This window comes from Mustela nivalis (assembly GCF_964662115.1).
Source record: "Mustela nivalis genome assembly, chromosome: 19".
NCBI classification, from domain to species: domain Eukaryota; kingdom Metazoa; phylum Chordata; class Mammalia; order Carnivora; family Mustelidae; genus Mustela; species Mustela nivalis.
This window is the reverse complement of record NC_139038.1, coordinates 24,061,708-24,079,835: the sequence shown is the minus strand read 5'-3', so window position 1 is coordinate 24,079,835 and position 18,128 is coordinate 24,061,708. Positions and strand designations below refer to the sequence as shown.

The 18,128-nt window shown below is 40.3% G+C and overlaps 2 protein-coding genes across 5 annotated transcripts in view; one reads left to right on the top strand and one right to left on the bottom strand.

The window, feature by feature from the left end:
* Positions 1-167: 167 nt before the first annotated feature.
* THUMPD1 (THUMP domain 1 NAT10 acetyltransferase adaptor) lies at positions 168-9,495 on the bottom strand. Of its 2 annotated transcripts, XM_082714848.1 has the most exons (5): positions 9,173-9,495; positions 6,270-6,444; positions 4,890-5,138; positions 3,496-3,952; positions 168-1,962 (listed from the first exon to the last, which is right to left on the bottom strand). In XM_082714848.1, the coding sequence occupies exons 1-4, from the start codon at positions 9,401-9,403 to the stop codon at positions 3,531-3,533; spliced, it is 1,077 nt and encodes a 358-aa protein (XP_082570974.1). In that variant the 5' UTR covers positions 9,404-9,495; the 3' UTR covers positions 168-1,962; positions 3,496-3,530. The 2 variants fall into 2 exon arrangements, with proteins under 2 accessions (XP_082570974.1, XP_082570973.1); XM_082714847.1 differs by having other exon boundaries at positions 168-3,952.
* Positions 9,123-18,128, top strand: part of ACSM3 (acyl-CoA synthetase medium chain family member 3) — a 53,062-nt gene continuing 44,056 nt past the window's right edge. The window contains exons 1-2 of one of the 3 annotated variants that reach the window (XM_082714832.1): positions 13,597-13,742; positions 15,482-15,611. The gene's annotated coding sequence lies outside the window, so the exon portion shown is untranslated. Of the gene's footprint in view, positions 9,258-13,592; positions 13,743-15,481; positions 15,612-18,128 lie in introns of those variants that run through there. The other 2 variants (XM_082714830.1, XM_082714831.1) reach the window with 2 other exon arrangements.

The following is an 18,128-nucleotide window of genomic DNA, read 5'->3' as shown; positions in this document are numbered from 1 at the left end:
ACTTAAGAGTAATTAATCCAGAGCAATTATTAAGAGTTTTATATCTATATGTTTTAGGACAATGTACATGACTTTTGATACATAATGTAACATATAAGCATCTTTTATGTCTATTATAAAGCAAGAATTTTAATAAGAGACAGGAAGAAAAACATAGAACACCAATCTTTAGGGAACAAATTTATTTTGCGTTTTCTGAAAGTATCAGGAACTATGAAAAATAAGCTAAATATCTGGCCATACCAAAAGCAAAATACAAGTAAAAACAACATTTAGAAATCATGTGTGACCTTACACAAACATGTTTCAAGATACTAAGTATAACACTCCTTCCTCCACAAAGCAAAACAAGTTTATTAAACCACAATACTGAAGTTTTTTTAACTGACATTACTTAAAAAAAAAAAAAAATTAAAAGGATAAAAAAAACCATTCAATTCCCATCCTGGAAATTTGTCATTTATAAAACAACATCCTCAAATGTCAGGGACAATAAAGTTGGGAAACCTTTCACATATCAATAAAGGGATTCGGATTCCAACAGAACACAGTGCTTTAGAACTGGGGAAGAAGAGCTTTTGTCGCACTCAGTCTTACCAAATACAAATAAATACAAGATTAAAAATGAACTACTAAAGCAAAATCTTTCTGTAGAATAGCAGCTTTCACAAAGTAAAAGGAATCCAGTTCTGCAGAGTTAGCCGTTCCAAAAGCATATGGCCACTTTTATTCCCGAAGTCCCAGAGTCTTGCACTATCAAAATAAAATGATCTTTTTCTTGGAGTAAGTCCAATGAAGGCACCAAAATCCTATCCTCCATGTTCACACAAATGACACTGAAAATGCTCTTATCATCCTTCCAAGATGACCTCAACCCATTAAGAGTTAACACTTTACATATCGAAGATGGAAAAGGAAGCTCCAGCCTCATCTGCATTAACCAAGGTCGAGTCTGTAACAGCCTTTGCCCCTCCCAAATCCTTCTAGTCTGGACCGCTAGTTTAGGAGGATACAAATACATTCCCATATTCTCTAGCCATTAAATAAACACAGACATTGGTGCAGGAAGACTCAACATTTATACTACTACTGAACTGTTTCAAACTTAATAAACCCATCTCCAAAAGTTAATTTCACAGCCTCTTACTATTGATTCATAATCTGGACTTAGTATGCAGCCCTCTTTGGTGTTCGTCTCTTCCAGCGTTTTTCAGTAATTTTAGACTAGAGGAAACCTTGAAAAATCTTCCAAATTAAGGGAACCCTCATGGCATGGGAGTATGAGTTAAGGATACTCTGATTTCACAAAAACCCAGAACTATCAGACTAGGATTCAGAGTTCTTTTTCTTCTCCTGGAGAAAATCTCAGGCTGAGATTCAGAGAAGAGGTTCCTCCCTCAGTTTTAGGAAAAGGAGAGAAAATGCTATTTAATTGGGTTTTGCAGTTCTTCATGGAGAGTTTTAGTTAAGGCTCCAGACTTGTTGCTATCTCTTCTTCATTCTCAAGCCCAACTGGCTGTGGAAACATTTCAAGAGTTCCTTTGGCAGAGTGATAGTTCCGAAGAGTCTGTTTCTTTTTTATCTGAGAATCTTATCACTTTCAGGAAAATACATTTTCTCCAGGACCTTGCAGAAACTTGTTTCATTTGTTCATGTGATGGAAAATGTCCACTGAACAGACTAGTTTCTATAGCCATACTTGGGCTCCTGAGCACTCCAAAAAATCTGGCCTAGTAGCTTGTATGTACTCTGGCAATTCACCTTTCAACTCAAACATCCTGTTGAGAACTCTTCCTCTGACAAGCCACTGGATTTCTGTACGTAGATTTATGTGCTCTTTGTTCAGACTTTAGTTGTTGTTTTTTTTTAAACATTCTTACATAAATGGGTCTTTAGTAACAATTTCTGCAGCATTATCCAGAACTTTCATTTCATCTCCAAGTGTTTTATATCAGCAGCTCTCTGTGAAGAAAGCCATGTGCTATAACATCAACGTCAGGATTTTACCAATATGAGCAAAACCGATGAACACCCAAAGTAAAGATGACAGACTTTCAGCCTTCAGATATGAAGACCCATTAAATTTATACTGCCTTGGTTTTGAGAGGCTCCTCATAGCAGAAAAAGCCTTCTTGAATTTCATCATTTACTAATCTTACCAAAGCTACAGTATGACAAATATTTTGTGAAATCTGTTGACTTATCAACCCAGATAGATAGAGAAGCTGCTGCTTTTCAGTTAATTTTTTAGTATCAGGTGACATTTAATTTAATAAACTGAAAGTGAAGGTTTTTCAATTTCTTATGCTGCTTCTTGCTCTAGCATTTTAACATTATGTTGAGATTAGATTCTTACCAACTATGTGAATTTTTCTTTTCTTGGTATAAGTGCTGTTACTAAATAATTTGCTTCTTAGACCTTTCACTGAATGTGATTTTATTTAAGATTTTATTTTTAAGTAATCTCTACATCCAACATGGAGCTTGAATGTATCACCCTGAGAATCAACAGTATCATGCTGTATGGACTGAGCCAGCCAGGGTGCCCCTGAATGTTTGTTTTTTTTTTTTTAAACAAAAGTTTACTGTTTTGATATTCCAGATGCCATTAAAATAACAAACATTTTTACTCATCAAATGGTTTTGACTTACAGTTACAACTGCTGGAGAAATGCTAGGTTTGTAAGTTGCATTCCACTGACAATACATAATGCAATAGAACAGCTTGGATTTAAGTCTATGTAAGACCCTTGAAAAGTAGCTTTTGCTATAAAAAAAGAATTTGTGTCTCCTGTTGCACTGCCATACTGAAGAAACTCAGAACACTAATTCTTCATCACTAACCTTAGCAGAAATGTCTATAGTTCTATGCCTAAAATGATCCTCTTCTATCTCACACCAGGTCTTCAAAAATTATAGCACTGGACCATCATATTTGTAACAAATGTTTATAAAATGTAAAAACTGACATAACTAAGTAACAGAATCACAAAAAGATAGAAAAAAGTCACAAAAACAATTCACTTCTAAACCTGTAAGACCCATGTTTTTGCAATGCTTACAACAAAAGTAGGAAGGGACAGCTGAGTTGCAACATATAAAAATTCTGTCCTTAAATAAAATTTCCCTAGGACTTTCTCTTTTACAGAGTTTGTTTGCTCCCCTAAGTCAGATGCCAGCACAGAAGGGGAGGCTGGGGAAGATAATCAGGAGGGAGAAGCCAACGCCATCTTGCCTCCACCCTCCGCTCCACAGAAGTGTTCATCATTATCCATAGCCTCTCCTAGCTCAACCAAATGCATATAGGCCTAACTACATACTGGCATAGGGGGTTCAAAAGATCTCCAACAGAACCATTAATGGGGTTTCTCAATCACCGTTCAATATTATGAGTTCAACATTATGCAGCGCACAAAGGTCAAAAACAAATTTTCAGTCATAATTTTATATGGAATCCTAGCACTATCTCACCAAATGCCATCTGGAAAAACCCACCTGCAACACCAAAGGAGGTTTTTTTTTTTTAATCCTTATGAGAGATCATTTTCACTTGACTCAGATCTTTCTGTGACTTGACTTTCAAGTTCAGGTTTAGCTCCTCCCTCGTTCACCACCTGTGTCTCAGATCTTGGTTTTGTCTGCCTCAGTTCCTCATTATTTTCTGGTACCGCCTGCTGGTTATTTTTTCCTTCTGCTGGATCATGTTGGTTTGATTTGTTCCCAGATTCCAATTTAGCTTCTTTCCCATTTCCTGCTTGCACGGACTGCTTTGGGTTAAGTTGTGATGGGTCCTTAACACTCTTTACCACCTCCTGGAGATTATATTTTCTGAACAACATATAATCTTTCACAACACTCAGGCAACAGACAGCTTTAATGATTTCTACTACCACCGTGTACTGCGGATTAGTGAGATCCACTTTATTTTCCGAATTGAGGCTACCTACTATTCCTGTAACAAAAAGAGGAAAACAGGGAGAGGGATACCATGAAGCTTGACAGATACAAATACAACCTTTCATCTTTCTGTTTGGGACTTGGCAAACCAATTTATATACAGTCTACTCCTCTACATGGACCCCAGTCAAATTCTGTGAATTCTGGGCCCCTGGGTGGCCCAGGTCATGACCTCGGTGTCCTGGAATCAGGGGCCCTTACTGGGTTCTCTGCTCAGTGGCGAGTCTGCTTGTCTCCCTCTCCTCCCACCCCCAGCTCATGCTCTCTCACACTCTCTAATGAGTAAATAAATCTTTACAAAAAGAAATGCTGTGAACCCTTTCAATAAATAAATACAAATGAAATCCCGAGACATTAATTAGAGTCCTTTTTTTCCAAAGAAAATTAAATCTTGATTTGGAAGATTTCCTATCTACCTACCAGAAAGTCTCATAACCAACATATTGAAATCTGTTAGGTCTGATATTATTTTAAGAACTTTTTTTTTTTTTTAAATACTCTCTGTCCCCAGTGTGTGGCTTGAACTCACAACCCTGGGATCAAGAGTCACATGCTCTACTGGCTAAGCCAGGCACGAATCCCCCTTTTTTTTTTTTAGATTTTTATTTATTTAAGAGAGAGAGATATCACAAGTAGGCAGAGAGGCAGGCGGGGCGGGGGGAGGGGAACAGGCTCCCCACTGAGCGGAAAGCCCAATGTGGGGCTCAATCCCAGGAACCTGAGATCATGGCCTGAGCCAAAGGCAGAGGCTTAACCCTCTGAACCACCCAGGTGCCCCCTGGTACTCCTATTTTAAAGACATTTTAATATACTTCTTTTATACTAAAAAATATAAGACTTAAGTTGTAAAATAATAATAATAATAAATTAATAAAATCAAGAACAAGTATTTAGTATTACATACTAACGTAAAATCACTAAGAAAAACATACCTGCCAATTCTTTGATAACTTCGTCTCTATTCATGTGACTGTTATTTCGAGATTTATATACAATCTGAAATGTTCCTTTGTTTGGAGATTTAAACCAGGGTTCCAAAAATGTTTCTGCATATTTTTTCATATCTTCTAAGAAAGCCTTGCATGTGCCTGAAATGGGTAACATACGTAGAATAACCCGAGTCTTCTTCTTCTTGGTTTTGTACATATCTTGGAGAATATGATGTACCAATTTCTCAGGTTCTAAAAGAAAAAAGAAAAAAGCACAAAGCACACAAGTAAGTTAGGAATAAAAACTCTCATTTTAAAAGCTCTTGATATCGATGAATTCTTCATTGGCAGTGACCTATGTCGACAGTATTAATAGAAGAAATTATCATAATGAATGTTAAATAAGTCTAACCAAACATTTTTTCCAACTTTCTTAACTGCCTATGCTGATTATTACTATATCTAATATGTTAACTCCTTTTTTTAAAGTTTTTTTTTTTTTTGAGAGAGAGAGAGAAAATGAGAGAGAAAGAGAGCATAAGAAGGGGGAGGGTCAAAGGGAGAAGCGGGACTCCACCCTGACACTCCAGGATCATGACCTGAGCCAAAGGCAATCACTTAGCCAACTGAGCCATCCAGGCGCCCTAATATATTAACTCTTCAGCATTGTTACTACTTTCACTAAAAACAACTGTTCATGAAGACACCGGAGTTAACATTTTTGTGATGTCTCACTGCCCAACACCCTACTGTCTTCCTGTAACAATAGCAACTACAAACGTAACATTATTAAATAGTACACTTTTACAAAACAAATCTGCAAGTCATTTTAAAAGATTTAATTTATCCATTAGTTAAGTCTGGACAATAATCTAGATCTCAGAACTTAGAGAAGCCCCCAAACCATGAATTACACAAGATCATGATATGGTCCTTACGCCATCCTCACTACCTACAAGTCTGTTTGGGGCTACTGAGTGTTTTTAATACTTTTAAATTAGTTAACTGCATTAAAAAATCTAGGAACTTCTCCAGATATTCAACTTCTTTTGAAAAACCAGAAGATCTGGCCCTACAGGCTTACATTCCAAATTGGCTGGCACTGAAGAGCAGCTGTTCCTCTTAAACAGAATATGTACTCTTGTTTCACCTAAAGTTACATACAAAGAAAGTGGTAAAGCCAGGTTTCCACTCCTAAACCAATGTGATGTTCACCACCACATCTGACCCTTCCATATGTCTAGTGCAAGAAGAGTGGAAAAGATCAGTCAAATAATTAACTGAGCCATAACCATGAAGCCATTTTGTAGGCAGTGTTCGAAGGCAAGGAGATGTCCAGATATTATAGGCTCAATAATCTTAAGGTTTATTAGTCATGCGTACCTATTCCAAGTGTCCTGATGAAGACTACATTATTTGCTCCACTCTCCACTGACTGGAATCTCCTTAGCTTCATCTCTGTCGATGCTTTAATGTCACCAACTTCTTTCTTCAAGGCAGCCTCCATGTCATCATCTTCTCCCTCACTTCCAGAGGCCTGCTGATCTTTGTCTGTAAACTGCATGAAACAAATGAGCAGAGATGCAAAAAGAGTTCATGTTAAAAGCTACAATTAAGGGGCGCCTGGGTGGTTCAGTGGGTTAAAGCCTCTGCCTTCGGCTCAGGTCATGATTCCCAGAGTCCTGGGATCAAGCCCCGCATCGGGCTCTCTGCTCCGCAAGGAGCCTGCTTCCCCCTCTCTCTCTGCCTGCCTCTCTGCCTACTCGTGATCTCTGTCTGTCAAAAAAATAAATAAAATCTTTAAAAAAAAAAAATAGCTACAATTAACTACCTATGTGAAATCTCCAATGGCAGACAGGTCAATGCTGACAATAAAGCTTTTTACTAAAAAACTGACATCACAGGCGCCTGGGTGGCTCAGTTGCTTAAGCTACAGCCTTCGGCTCAGGTCATGACCCTGAAGTCCCAAGATCAAGACCCACATTGGGCTCTCTGATCAGCAGGGAGTCTGCTTCTTCCTCTGACCTCTCTCCTCTCAAATAAATAAACTCTTTAAAAAGAAAGAAAGAAACTGACGTCGCTCTCTGCAAAATGTGGAGGGAAAACGGAGTTCCCTATAGAACACATATAATTTGAAAATGCTTTGAAAAACATCTTAACTTTCTGGGACACAGGGTAACATGCTCACCAGATGAATTCATTCAAGATAGACCTTAATTCCATCACCGCATACCTTTGTGCCTAATAAGACATTCTCCTTTTGGTGAGATTACAAGGAGCAAGTGGAAGGCAGAGGACAATGCCCAACCTGACACCTGGCAAACCCCAGTCTCCTCCCAGGTGGGAAATGTGTGACATTCCTCAGGCACCCCTGGCTGCCCTAATGCTAAGGGAGGGAAAAATAAACGGTTAATGAAAAGAGATCACAGTCCTCCAGGACAAGAGTCTCCCTCATCTTACAAATGTTTTAGTGATTTACCAGGGGGGGCAAAAAAAAGCATTGTTATCAATAACCTAACTTCCAGAGGGAAACTCCCAAATATCTTACTGTTCAGGCTTTAGTAGAGGGGAAAAAAACCACCCTAACTTGATAATGGCAGAGTCTCTAATATCCTGTTGGTCCTCTTTAACATCCAAAAGTTCTTTTGAAAACCTCCCTTTTCCTTTACCTCCCCCAACTACCAAGTATATCATCAGTCACACCTCACAACCCCTGTGCAGCAGCTCCTTCTGCCCACAGGTCCTGACCCGGTGCTTTAAGAAAGCCACCATTTTGCACCAAAGACGTCTCGAGAATTCTTTCTTGGGCCTCAGCTCTGGACCTCACCTACATTAAAAAACTACATCGGGGTGCCTGGGTGGCTCAGTGGGTTAAAGCCTCTGCCTTCGGCTCAGGTCATGATCCCAGGGTCCTGGGATCAAGCCCCACATCGGGCTCTCTGCTCCAAGGGGAGTCTGCTTCCTCCTCTCTCTGTCTGCCTCTCTTCCTACTACTTGTGATCTCTGTCTGTCAAATAAATAAATAAAATCTTAAAAAAAAAAAAAAAAAAAAAAAAAACTACATCAATTAGACCAAACAGGGGATAAAAAGCCCTTATATTCTACCAAGGAACAGGGAACAGAAAGAGTCAAGAATTTGCTCAAGGTACCAGTGTAGACAGGAACTCCCTTCTTGCCCAGTTCTCTGCCCCATTATTAGTTTGCCAGACAAGCACTAATAATAATTATACACATTTATGGAACTTTATTACCTGCCACGATGTACTTTATATACATAAGCAACTTTTCAGTCAACATTAAGTACACTATTATTTTACTTTAGCTCAGCAAAATTAAATAATACACCCACATTCAAGCCCTAAAACAAGTAAATCGTGGACCTTGAATCCAAATGCCCCCTGTCTTATCCTCCCTCTTTTAATTCATTGAGGTGTTTATGTATGTATTAGTCCTGATCCTAAGCAAGGAATATAATGATTTCCAAACTGTGATGGGAAAATTAGGTTTTAGGTGGTGTGAGGACAAAAAGTTCTTACCTTTTTAAATTGCATTTACACGCGCATTTTAAAAGTAGCACTAGTACTAAACCCTCTATTTCAGAGACACTGCTCAGGACAAACATCATTACAACCATGGTGTAAAAGTGGTAAGATACGTCAGAAACTATTAGGACAGGGCGCCTGGGTGGCTCAGTGGGTTAAGCCGCTGCCTTCGGCTCAGGTCATGATCTCAGGGTCCTGGGATCGAGTCCCGCATCGGGCTCTCTGCTCAGCAGGGAGCCTGCTTCCCTTCCTCTCTCTCTACCTGCCTCTCCGTCTACTTGTGATTTCTCTCTGTCAAATAAATAAATAAAATCTTTAAAAAAAAAAAAAAGAAACTATTAGGACAAATTAAGTTTCCTTTATTAACTTGGGCCGTTCACTTAACCAACTTGAGTGTCAGCGTCCTCGTGAACATTACTCCACAAATCTACTGTAAGTAGTAAACGTTTGAGAGCTTCAGACACACAACATGTGGGCCGCAGAAGCAACCTATAAATAGGAGCCACTAGGATTACTAATGGGGGAGGAAGAAAACAAAACAAAACAGAAACAACCGAAAGCTGCAAGTTTTCAAGCACGCGACCCGGCTGGGGTCCGCAACCCCGATAAGGTCAAGAGGCGGCAGCGCAGAGGCGGCCACGCCCCTTCGCCAGCGCCCCACAAAATGCGCGCACGCGTAGAAGAAAGCCGGCCTTGCAGCATTCCCTCACTCCTCAAACGCCGCTGGCCCTCTCCGGGCCATACCTTTTCCGGGCCGTACATGTCGTCGCCGTACTCGTTGAGCAGGCTGTACGCCTCCTCCACGCACTTGCGTTCGTTCATGTTGCAGGTAATGAGAATGCCCTGTAGCCCGGGCTCCAGCTGCCGGGACCCGCCGCCGTCGCAGCGCCGCGCCCGCTTGGCTTGCACATACTGAGCTTTGCCTTTGCGCTTTCCGCCGCTCGACTGAGGAGGCTGCTGGACGGGGGTCGCCATGGCGCGTGAGAACCGAGGCTGGCGAGAAACGTGTTTCTGCGCCGTTCCCGGCTTCCTCACCTCCGCTGGCGCGAGCTGGTTTACGTCACATGTGCGCGACGGCCTTTCCCTAGTCCCGCCTCCAAGTTTCAGTCGGTGCTGCGCGGGGTCCTAGAGCCGGTAGGAGGCAGGTTGTGGAGAGGTGGTGCTAGGCCCATCTGTCCCGAATGCTGACAGGCACTTCTCACCGCTCTTCAGCCCATGCTCGGACTTCCAGGGAAAGGGGCCTTCGGGTGGAGGCCGGTCTGTAAACTTACATGCTGGGCTTCCAGCTGAATGCTGGATGTAGATCGTGCTTGTAAAGAACGGTTTCGTTTACCATTCATAGTCACTGATTCATGCAGTTAGTATTTATTAAGTACCTATGTACTACTTAAGGACCTTAGTACTCAATTTGGCAGAGCAAGACACATTTCATACACATCTTGCCCTTCTAGGCCAATGCTTCTTAGAAGTCACTGGGGCCTTCCAAACTATCCTACTTGTTTTTTGGTTCTGGTGAAATGTGCATAATCAATACACTTTAGTACTCCTGTTGAAGGACCCCCAGAGCTACAAAGGAAGAATATAAAGTATAAGGAACTCCTAAGTCAGAGACCCGATTATCGGAATGAGAAATATAAAGTACAGACAAACTTCTTGGCATTAAATTGTCACTGAAGGGACATTTTAACTTGTAAAATGTATTTATATTCATACCCAAGATACTGTCCATATCAATTTCGCACACTTTTGATTGACACTGATGCCATAGCAAGCAACATTTTGGTGAGTTACTGGCCCAAGTGCACTTGGTTTGGACAGGAAATCATGTCCTCACTTCTGAACAAGACCATGAAGAGCCCAAAGGGTTTGTCCTTTGTTGCCCTAGGAAGAATTAGCTAATCCAGTGACCCCAAAATGTGGAGTGGATGGTCGTAGAAAGTCAGAAATAGAGAACCTCGTAGTTATTGTAAGACCTATATCTCTCAGATTGACATTCTTGTGACTCCCATGACAAAGTAATGCTGATATGAAATAATGGTCTAGAAATCCATATACATCTAAAATATATTTTGCTAATAGTAAGGGAAAGATGAACTATATCTTGCTATTTTCTTTGCATTCTGTCCCCCCAAAATGTTTAAGAATACTCATTAGTCTGGATAGGTAAGCAATCCCTTCATAGTTAACATGATAATATTCCTCATACCCTAAGGTCAGGAATCCAGATACTTATAAATCCCTTGTGCTGGTGTCCTGCCTTCGACAGTGTATTGCTTTGGTGAGCAAATGCAGGAGTACTGTGCATTTTACTGACCTAGGTATTTCAATCTCACATTCTGAGATTTACTTGTTATGTATGAAACAACAAAATACTGAGAGGAGGAAAAATAATTAGCTGGTGTTGAACTTGATGATTAACTGGGGTTTTTTTCTTCACTATATGTATATGTAAAGATGTATATATATATATATATATATATATATATATATATGTGTGTGTGTGTGTATAGTTGTGTATATACATATATGTAGACGTGTGTATATATATATATATTCTTTGTATAACTTTATCTTTCCTTAGGTTCTTTCCTTAAATTACTAATATTAATACTACTATTCCTGATTAGTGCTAAGTGTTAATTGCCCTATTCCACAGTGCAGAGTAGGACAAATAAAAAATACTCATTTCCCCCTTTTGGGGTGCCCCCTTCTGGCCAAATATGGAAGCGATTTCATAAGAAATGGAATCCTTGAGGAAGTGTTTTCCAGTATGTCTTTATTTAATACTATTATTCTAGGGGATGAAGGTAGAGAAATAACCAGATTCTATCACCAATATTACTTACAACCAAGAATGTTGGCTTCTGTGTTTCACACTGCTTTCTCTGATCTTTTTATCCATAATTTCAGCAGCTTGAGCAAATGCTCCCCATACCTGCAGCTACTTCTCAGACACAAAGTTGCCGCCAGCTTTGAGTTCATACAAATCCCAAAAGAGGTAATATGATATTGCACAAGGGGCACTGATACAATAGTCACTAATCTTTGGTTCTATCCCTGAATCTTCCACTATTTCCAGAAATCTTGTCATCATCTTATTTTTTGCTTCCACCTAGATAATCAGCACAGCCTTTACTTCTCAGAATGGAGATTGCAGAGCATAGATAGATTTCTGGAGGTCCTCAGTTGATTCTGAAGAACAGTTTCATTATGCTGGCATTGCTGGTGGTATTACAGGCATAGAACTGCCTGAAACTCATTTTTTTTCCTTTCATCTTCAGTGCCTAGCATAGTGCCTGGTCCACAGTAAGTACTCAAAAAATGCTATTGAACATTTGAACTCAACCCCAAAAAATGTTCAATAAAGAAAAAAGTTTAAGACTCATGCTATTAAGAAGGGAAATATACCAAATCCAGACCCCATTAAGCCCCACCAGAGGAGGGAGAACAGAAACTAGGAATTAGGAGAGAGATTTCCCAGGCAATGCTGGAAACACATTTGTGTCAAGTTTCTATTCGTGTGAACTTTCACCTCCTTTGGTTACCAGTCATGGTGAGTGGTCTGGTATCTATCATTCTAAATTCTCTTTCCCTTTCTCTTCCTAAGCTTAAAAGTTACTGTCATGAAATTTCTACTTGTATGTTGAGGACAGAATCCATCCTGGTCCCAAACACAGACAGCATACACTAATAGATTCTGTTCACTTTCTAACTGCACTATCCGTCCAGCATTACCTGCCTTATTCTCTTGATACCCAGTATTTTTCAAGAGATAGATGTCTTGACAATTTAACCCTGGCCACCTGCTGACTTGATTTCTCCACACCTGCCACCTTCAGAGTTGGTATTATGCATATGATCAAGAGCCCAAATTATAAAGCCAAACCAGGTTCAAATCCCAGTTCTGCCATGTTCTGGCTGTGGGACTCCAAGCAAGTTACAAGTCAAATTTTCTCATTGGCTATTAAAAAAGAAGAAGAGGGCACTTGGGTGGCTCAGTGGGTTAAAGCCTCTGCCTTCAGCTCAGGTCATGATCTCAGGGTCCTGGGATCGAGCCCTACATCGGGCTCTCAGCTCAGCAGGGAGCCTGCTTCCTCCTCTCTCTCTGCCTGCTTCTCTGCCTACTTGTGATCTCTGTCTGTCAAATAAATAAATAAAATATTTTTAAAAATAAATAAATAAATAAATAAAAAGAAGAAGAAGAGGAGGAAAAAATATTTATTTTTATTAGAGAGAGAAAGAGGTAGAGGGAAAGAATCTCCAGCAGACTCCATGCTGACTGTGGAGCCCAACATGGGGCTCAATCTCATGAGCCTGAGATCATGACCTGAGCCAAAACCAAGAGTCAGATGCTCAACCGGCATCCCCCCAAAACCAGGCGCACTCCCCCCAAATGTTAAATGGAGATAATAATAAAATAATAAATGGAGGTAATAATAAAATACCCATTTTCTAGGTTACTGGTAGAACAGAACTCAAGATCAGGCATGATAAGTGCTTAATTCATAGTCACAGTTCAGTCAATGTGGACTTAAAAACAGCTGGTTTGGGGCACCTGGGTGGCTCAGTGGGTTAAGGCTCAGTGGGTTAAGCCTTTGGCTCAGGTCATGATCTCAGGGTCCTGGGATCGATCCCCACATCGGGCTCTCTGCTCAGCAGGGAGCCTGCTTCCCCCTCTCTATCTGCCTGCCTCTCTGCCTACTTGTGATCCCTGTCTGTCAAATAAATAAATAAAATCTTTAAAAAAAAAAAAAACAGCTGGTTTGGGGCTGAGCTGTGACTCACTGAGGTCTAGTATTTTTAGTATTAGTATCCACTCCCCAACCTAATCCCCTAAGTGCATTATTCGTCCCCTAATCTCTTACCTCAGTGTGTCACTTATTGAAAGCGAAATTTAATCTTTCTAGGAAGGAGGCCAGAAAGGAAATAAATCTTTAAAATAATATAGTGTGAAGTAAGATAGGATAATACATAATACCTACATGCCCTTACCTCTGCCAACTGGCTCCTGCCTCCCATTTGATTGAATGACACCCCATGCCTTTCACTGGCTCTGTGCTCACAGCACTTGTGCACACATGCATTTTGCTCACACCCACAGTTGGACAGGAAATATGCCCAACAGCCTGAGCCCCAGATTACAGCCTGACTCTGAAGCCATTTGAACTTGGGTCTTTCCATGGGGAAGCCACGTTTGGTCTGTCTTTTTGTTCCTACCCGCATCTTGGCTCAGCCTTGTTGGGTGTCCTGACCTCCTGACCCCAGCCTCCCTCAATGTGCTTCATCCCACCACTGCTGGAGTCTAGCTGGACAGGTATGCTTCTCTAAGGCAAACTTGGCATTTTATGGACATAGGTTCTTGAGGGCAAAAGTGAATAAATCTCTTTCCCTCCAATTTTCTTCTCCAGTTTTATACCCTACACATGCATGAGTCTTTCTCCTTAAAACTTTTTCTGAGGATTTTTGGGTATTTCGTTCCTACTGCTGAGATTTGGTTAAATAATCTATGTTTAAATTTAATTGTGTTACTATTTAGTTCTACTTCGTTGACCACTTCTAGATCCTCCTCCTGCTCCTCTTACTTTCCACTGTAGTCAGTGCTCCTAAGAATGGATCCCTAATGGTGGAATCTCAGACAGTTCAACAAATAAGAAATACCTCCATTTGGAACTGAAATCATCTATGAGCTGCACACTCCACCAGGGCATAACACGAGCACTGGATAAAGTACTAATGCAAGAAATATAAATTTCAGAGTAGGTACAGTACATGTTTATGAGTCCAGGGTGACTGAGGGTTAAACGATTGTTCAGCACAGATGAGTAGTCAGGTTGAATCATTTATATTTATTTATTTATTTATTTATTTATTTTTTAAATATTTTATTTATTTATTTGAGAGAGAGACAGTGAGAGAGAACATGAGCTATGAGAAGGTCAGAGAGAGAAGCAGACTCCCCGTGGAGCTGGGAGACCGATGTGGGACTCGATCCCGGGACTCCGGGATCATGACCTGAGCCGAAGGCAGTCGTCCAACCAACCGAGCCACCCAGGCGTCCCGAATCATTTATATTTAAATTAAAAGTTGGAGAGAAGTCAATGAGACTATGGCATTCAATGTACAGGTGAACAGAGAGACAAACTGATTAAGAATATACATTGTGAGTCAGATTTTTTTTTTTTTTCTTGAGAGAGAGAGCAAGTGAGAACAGGGAAGAGAAAGAAGCAGACTCCCTGCTGAGCAGGGAGCCTGACTCAGAGCTTTGATCCCAGGATTCTGGGATCATGACCTAAGCTGAAGGCAGACACTTAACTGACTGAGCCATCCAGGCACCCCAAGAGAGTCAGTCTTATGTTTAAATACTGATCTACCACTTTCTGGATCCCTGACCTTGGGCACATCAACTGCTCTAACCTCATATTCCTCATCTGTAAAATGGGACTAGCTATAATATATATCTTATAGGTCATTCTGAGTATTGAATAAAATAATGCATACTAATCATATATAGAAATATTCAATAAATGTCAGCTACTTCTGTCTTGTTGTGGCTGCTGCTAATTGGGAGGTTTGGGGAGGTTAATTCATAATCAAACAAGAGTTGAAGTGAAGACCCAGGCTTTTTGTATTGGCCAGTTAGCTTTGAAGTGTCTCCAGCCACCCCTTACTAATTTCCAGTACCCAGGAGAAGCCTTATTTTATCTAAATGTGTTAATATGGAAAGATGTACAAGATACACTGGGAAATGAAGAGGAAAAAAGTAAGGTATGTGTACTATAAACCAATTCATGTTTTAAAAGGGAATATATATACATACATGTACATACACACACATACATATGTGAGTGTACACATAATATAAACACTAACATATATGTTTTCATCCTACATGTATATAAAAATGATACTTCATAAGACTTCGGGTGTTTCTTCACATTTCTCAACTAAAGCCCAAAGCTAAGAATTAAGAGGCATTAAGTCACTGCCCTTTCCCTTCTAAAGAGAACTGTCAGAAGAGACTAAGTTAGGTAATTCTCTCCGATTTGTGAAAAGGTGGCTCAACTTGTCCTGCTACTTTGACACCACTCTGCTTTGGGGCCTACATCCAAAGACTGGGGATCGGAGAGCAGAGAGTACTTGCACACCTTTGCTGAGAGGAACAAAAAGGAAATCCCTTATAAAGGTAGAAATTCCTGGAAGAAGACACTGGCATCACTTTCTTGGGACCATGTCCCCTTCTGCCTGGCCATTTCTGGAAATGAGCCAGAAAGAGAAATAGAGACACATGGCAGGGCACAGAGAGTGAGACGAGGTAGAGAGACAAGAAAGGAAAAGCCTGCAGCCCAACACAGGGTGTTCTAAAGATGCGGGTCAAGTAGACTCCCCGAAGTTACCTGGGCTTGAACAGATCGACCCAACAGGAGGTAAACCTTGCTGCCCTAGTCTTTTCTCCTTACCCCCAACAACAGAGTATGTAGAGCTTAGAAGAGGGAAGGGGAAAGATGTCTGGGAGACAGACACGCCACTTGTCTCTTTTCGAGGTGGTAGAGTGGGAGGGGTGCAGAAGAGTGGCCAGTCCTCCTGCCCACTGCTGGTCCCCCGAAGCACAGAGCAAGCCTCCGTTGGGCAGAAAAGAACAGGCGCGATGTACATTGAGTTTGTGGTTAACAGTTTTAAGTGGACAAACTTTTATAACTAAAAGTGATTGTTAATTGTGGGATCATGGCAAGAAGTCACTATTGGATAGAACAGGGATATTGACTACAGCAGGGGGAAAGAGAAACTGGGAAAAAAAATAAAAGTTTTGATTTAAGACTTGTTTGAAAAACTAGTTACATATATATTCCAGCCACTTCCTTACACACATACACACCCCTTGTTTTGCAACACATTTGGTAATTACTTTATTCTCTTACTCTGTATCTTTTATTTTTATCCATATGCATGTATTATTTTTACATTAAAATAAACTGTTGCTTTCTTGATGTGGATGCTCACCAAAGTATTTCTCTTCCTCCTGGGTCCACAGCTGGGCCAGTTTCTAGCCTAAATTCATATGAGATCTTCCACAACTGTCTCGTTCAGCTCTTTGCTCTGGCTCTTGCTCTGCTGTTTATCAGTTGGTTGATTTCAAAGGATCCAGCACAGGGCCTATAGGAGGCCTGAGAGAGAGTGGAGTCCCTGAATATGAGGGTCCTGAGTCACTGTGTGGAGGTTAGCTAGCCAGGAAAGCCCATCAACCCAGATCTTTTGCATTAGACTTCAGCCTCTGAGCTTTGGGTTAGTTGTTTCTACAGCATAACATAACACTCTCTCTCTTTTTTTTTTTTTTTTAGATTTTATTTATTTGAGACCTAGCACTCCTTGAAAAACACACTGGGAATCTAGAGTTTGTTCAAAATGTCTTTACTCTTTTTGTCAGTCTTATTGTCCATAGAGATGAAGAACACTGTCCTTCAGATAAATTAATAAGACAGCTCACAATGAAGTGAAGAGACTATGGGTTTTGAAGTAAGAGACCTGATTAGAAAGCCCAGTGCTGGTATTTTCTTTAAGACTCAGAGGTAAATCCTGGACCAGTGGCCAGGCTTCTATTTTCTTGCTGGGACACCATGAGATGCCTCTTGCTCCCTCCTTACAAAATGTATATGAAATAGAATTAAAATTTTCCTGTCTGTAAGTTGTTGACAAAATAGTTGAGACAGTACTATAAAACTCTATTTTCCTATAGAACAGTTTTTGAAAATGTCTTTATTTTTGAAGGGGATTACATTTCAGTTGAGTACTAGAGAAGAAAACCTGACCCCATTCCAGAGAAAATAGGGATCATCATGAAATAACTGATATAGGAAATGATTGTCCAAAGCTGCATTTAGGTGAAAAGCTGATGGAACCTTGTAATTGATGGATCAGACCGATAGCTTAACATCACAAAAGGTGAGCCAACTAGACTTTATGTTCCCCAGATGTCATGTAATAGAATTATGCAATACTATTTATGCAATCTTTTTGCTTAAATACTGATCTGGCCTCAATATATCAGTTTACAGAAAGTACAGGAACAGAAAAATAGGTTAAATTCCGCCACAGGTTTGAATTAGTAAAATGATATGATTTTTAGATTTGTTTCCAAGTAATGCAAGGAGAGGGAGGTGTGGGTGGGGGTATAAATGAAGCAAAATTGGCCATGCATTGACAACTATTGGAGCAGAATGATGGATACACATATGGATTTGTTATACTATTCTAGCTGTTAGTTTATCTGGTTGAAATTTCTCCATGATGGCGAAGAGAGAGAGACAGAATAAAGAAGTAAAGACAACAAGTTGGATAACTATTTTGAGAAATTCTGCTATAAAAAGGATAAGAGGAAGGAAAAGGTGGAAGAAGATATTTTAATAAAGGAGATACTAACATGTGTCTGTGGCCAACTATCTCTTTACTATAATTCCTAGTCCAAACAAAAGGAAGAAATGGATGGTATAGGAGAGAGGTAACAGAGGAAGTCATTTTTTTTTTTTTAAGATTTTATTTATTTGTTTGACAGACAGAGATCACAAGTAGGCAGAGAGGCAGGCAGAGAGAGAGGCGGAGGCAGGCTCCCTGCTGAGCAGAGAGCCCGATGCAGGACTCGATCCCAGGATCCTGAGATCATGACCTGAGCCCAAAGCAGAGGCTTTTTTTTTTTTTTAAAGATTTT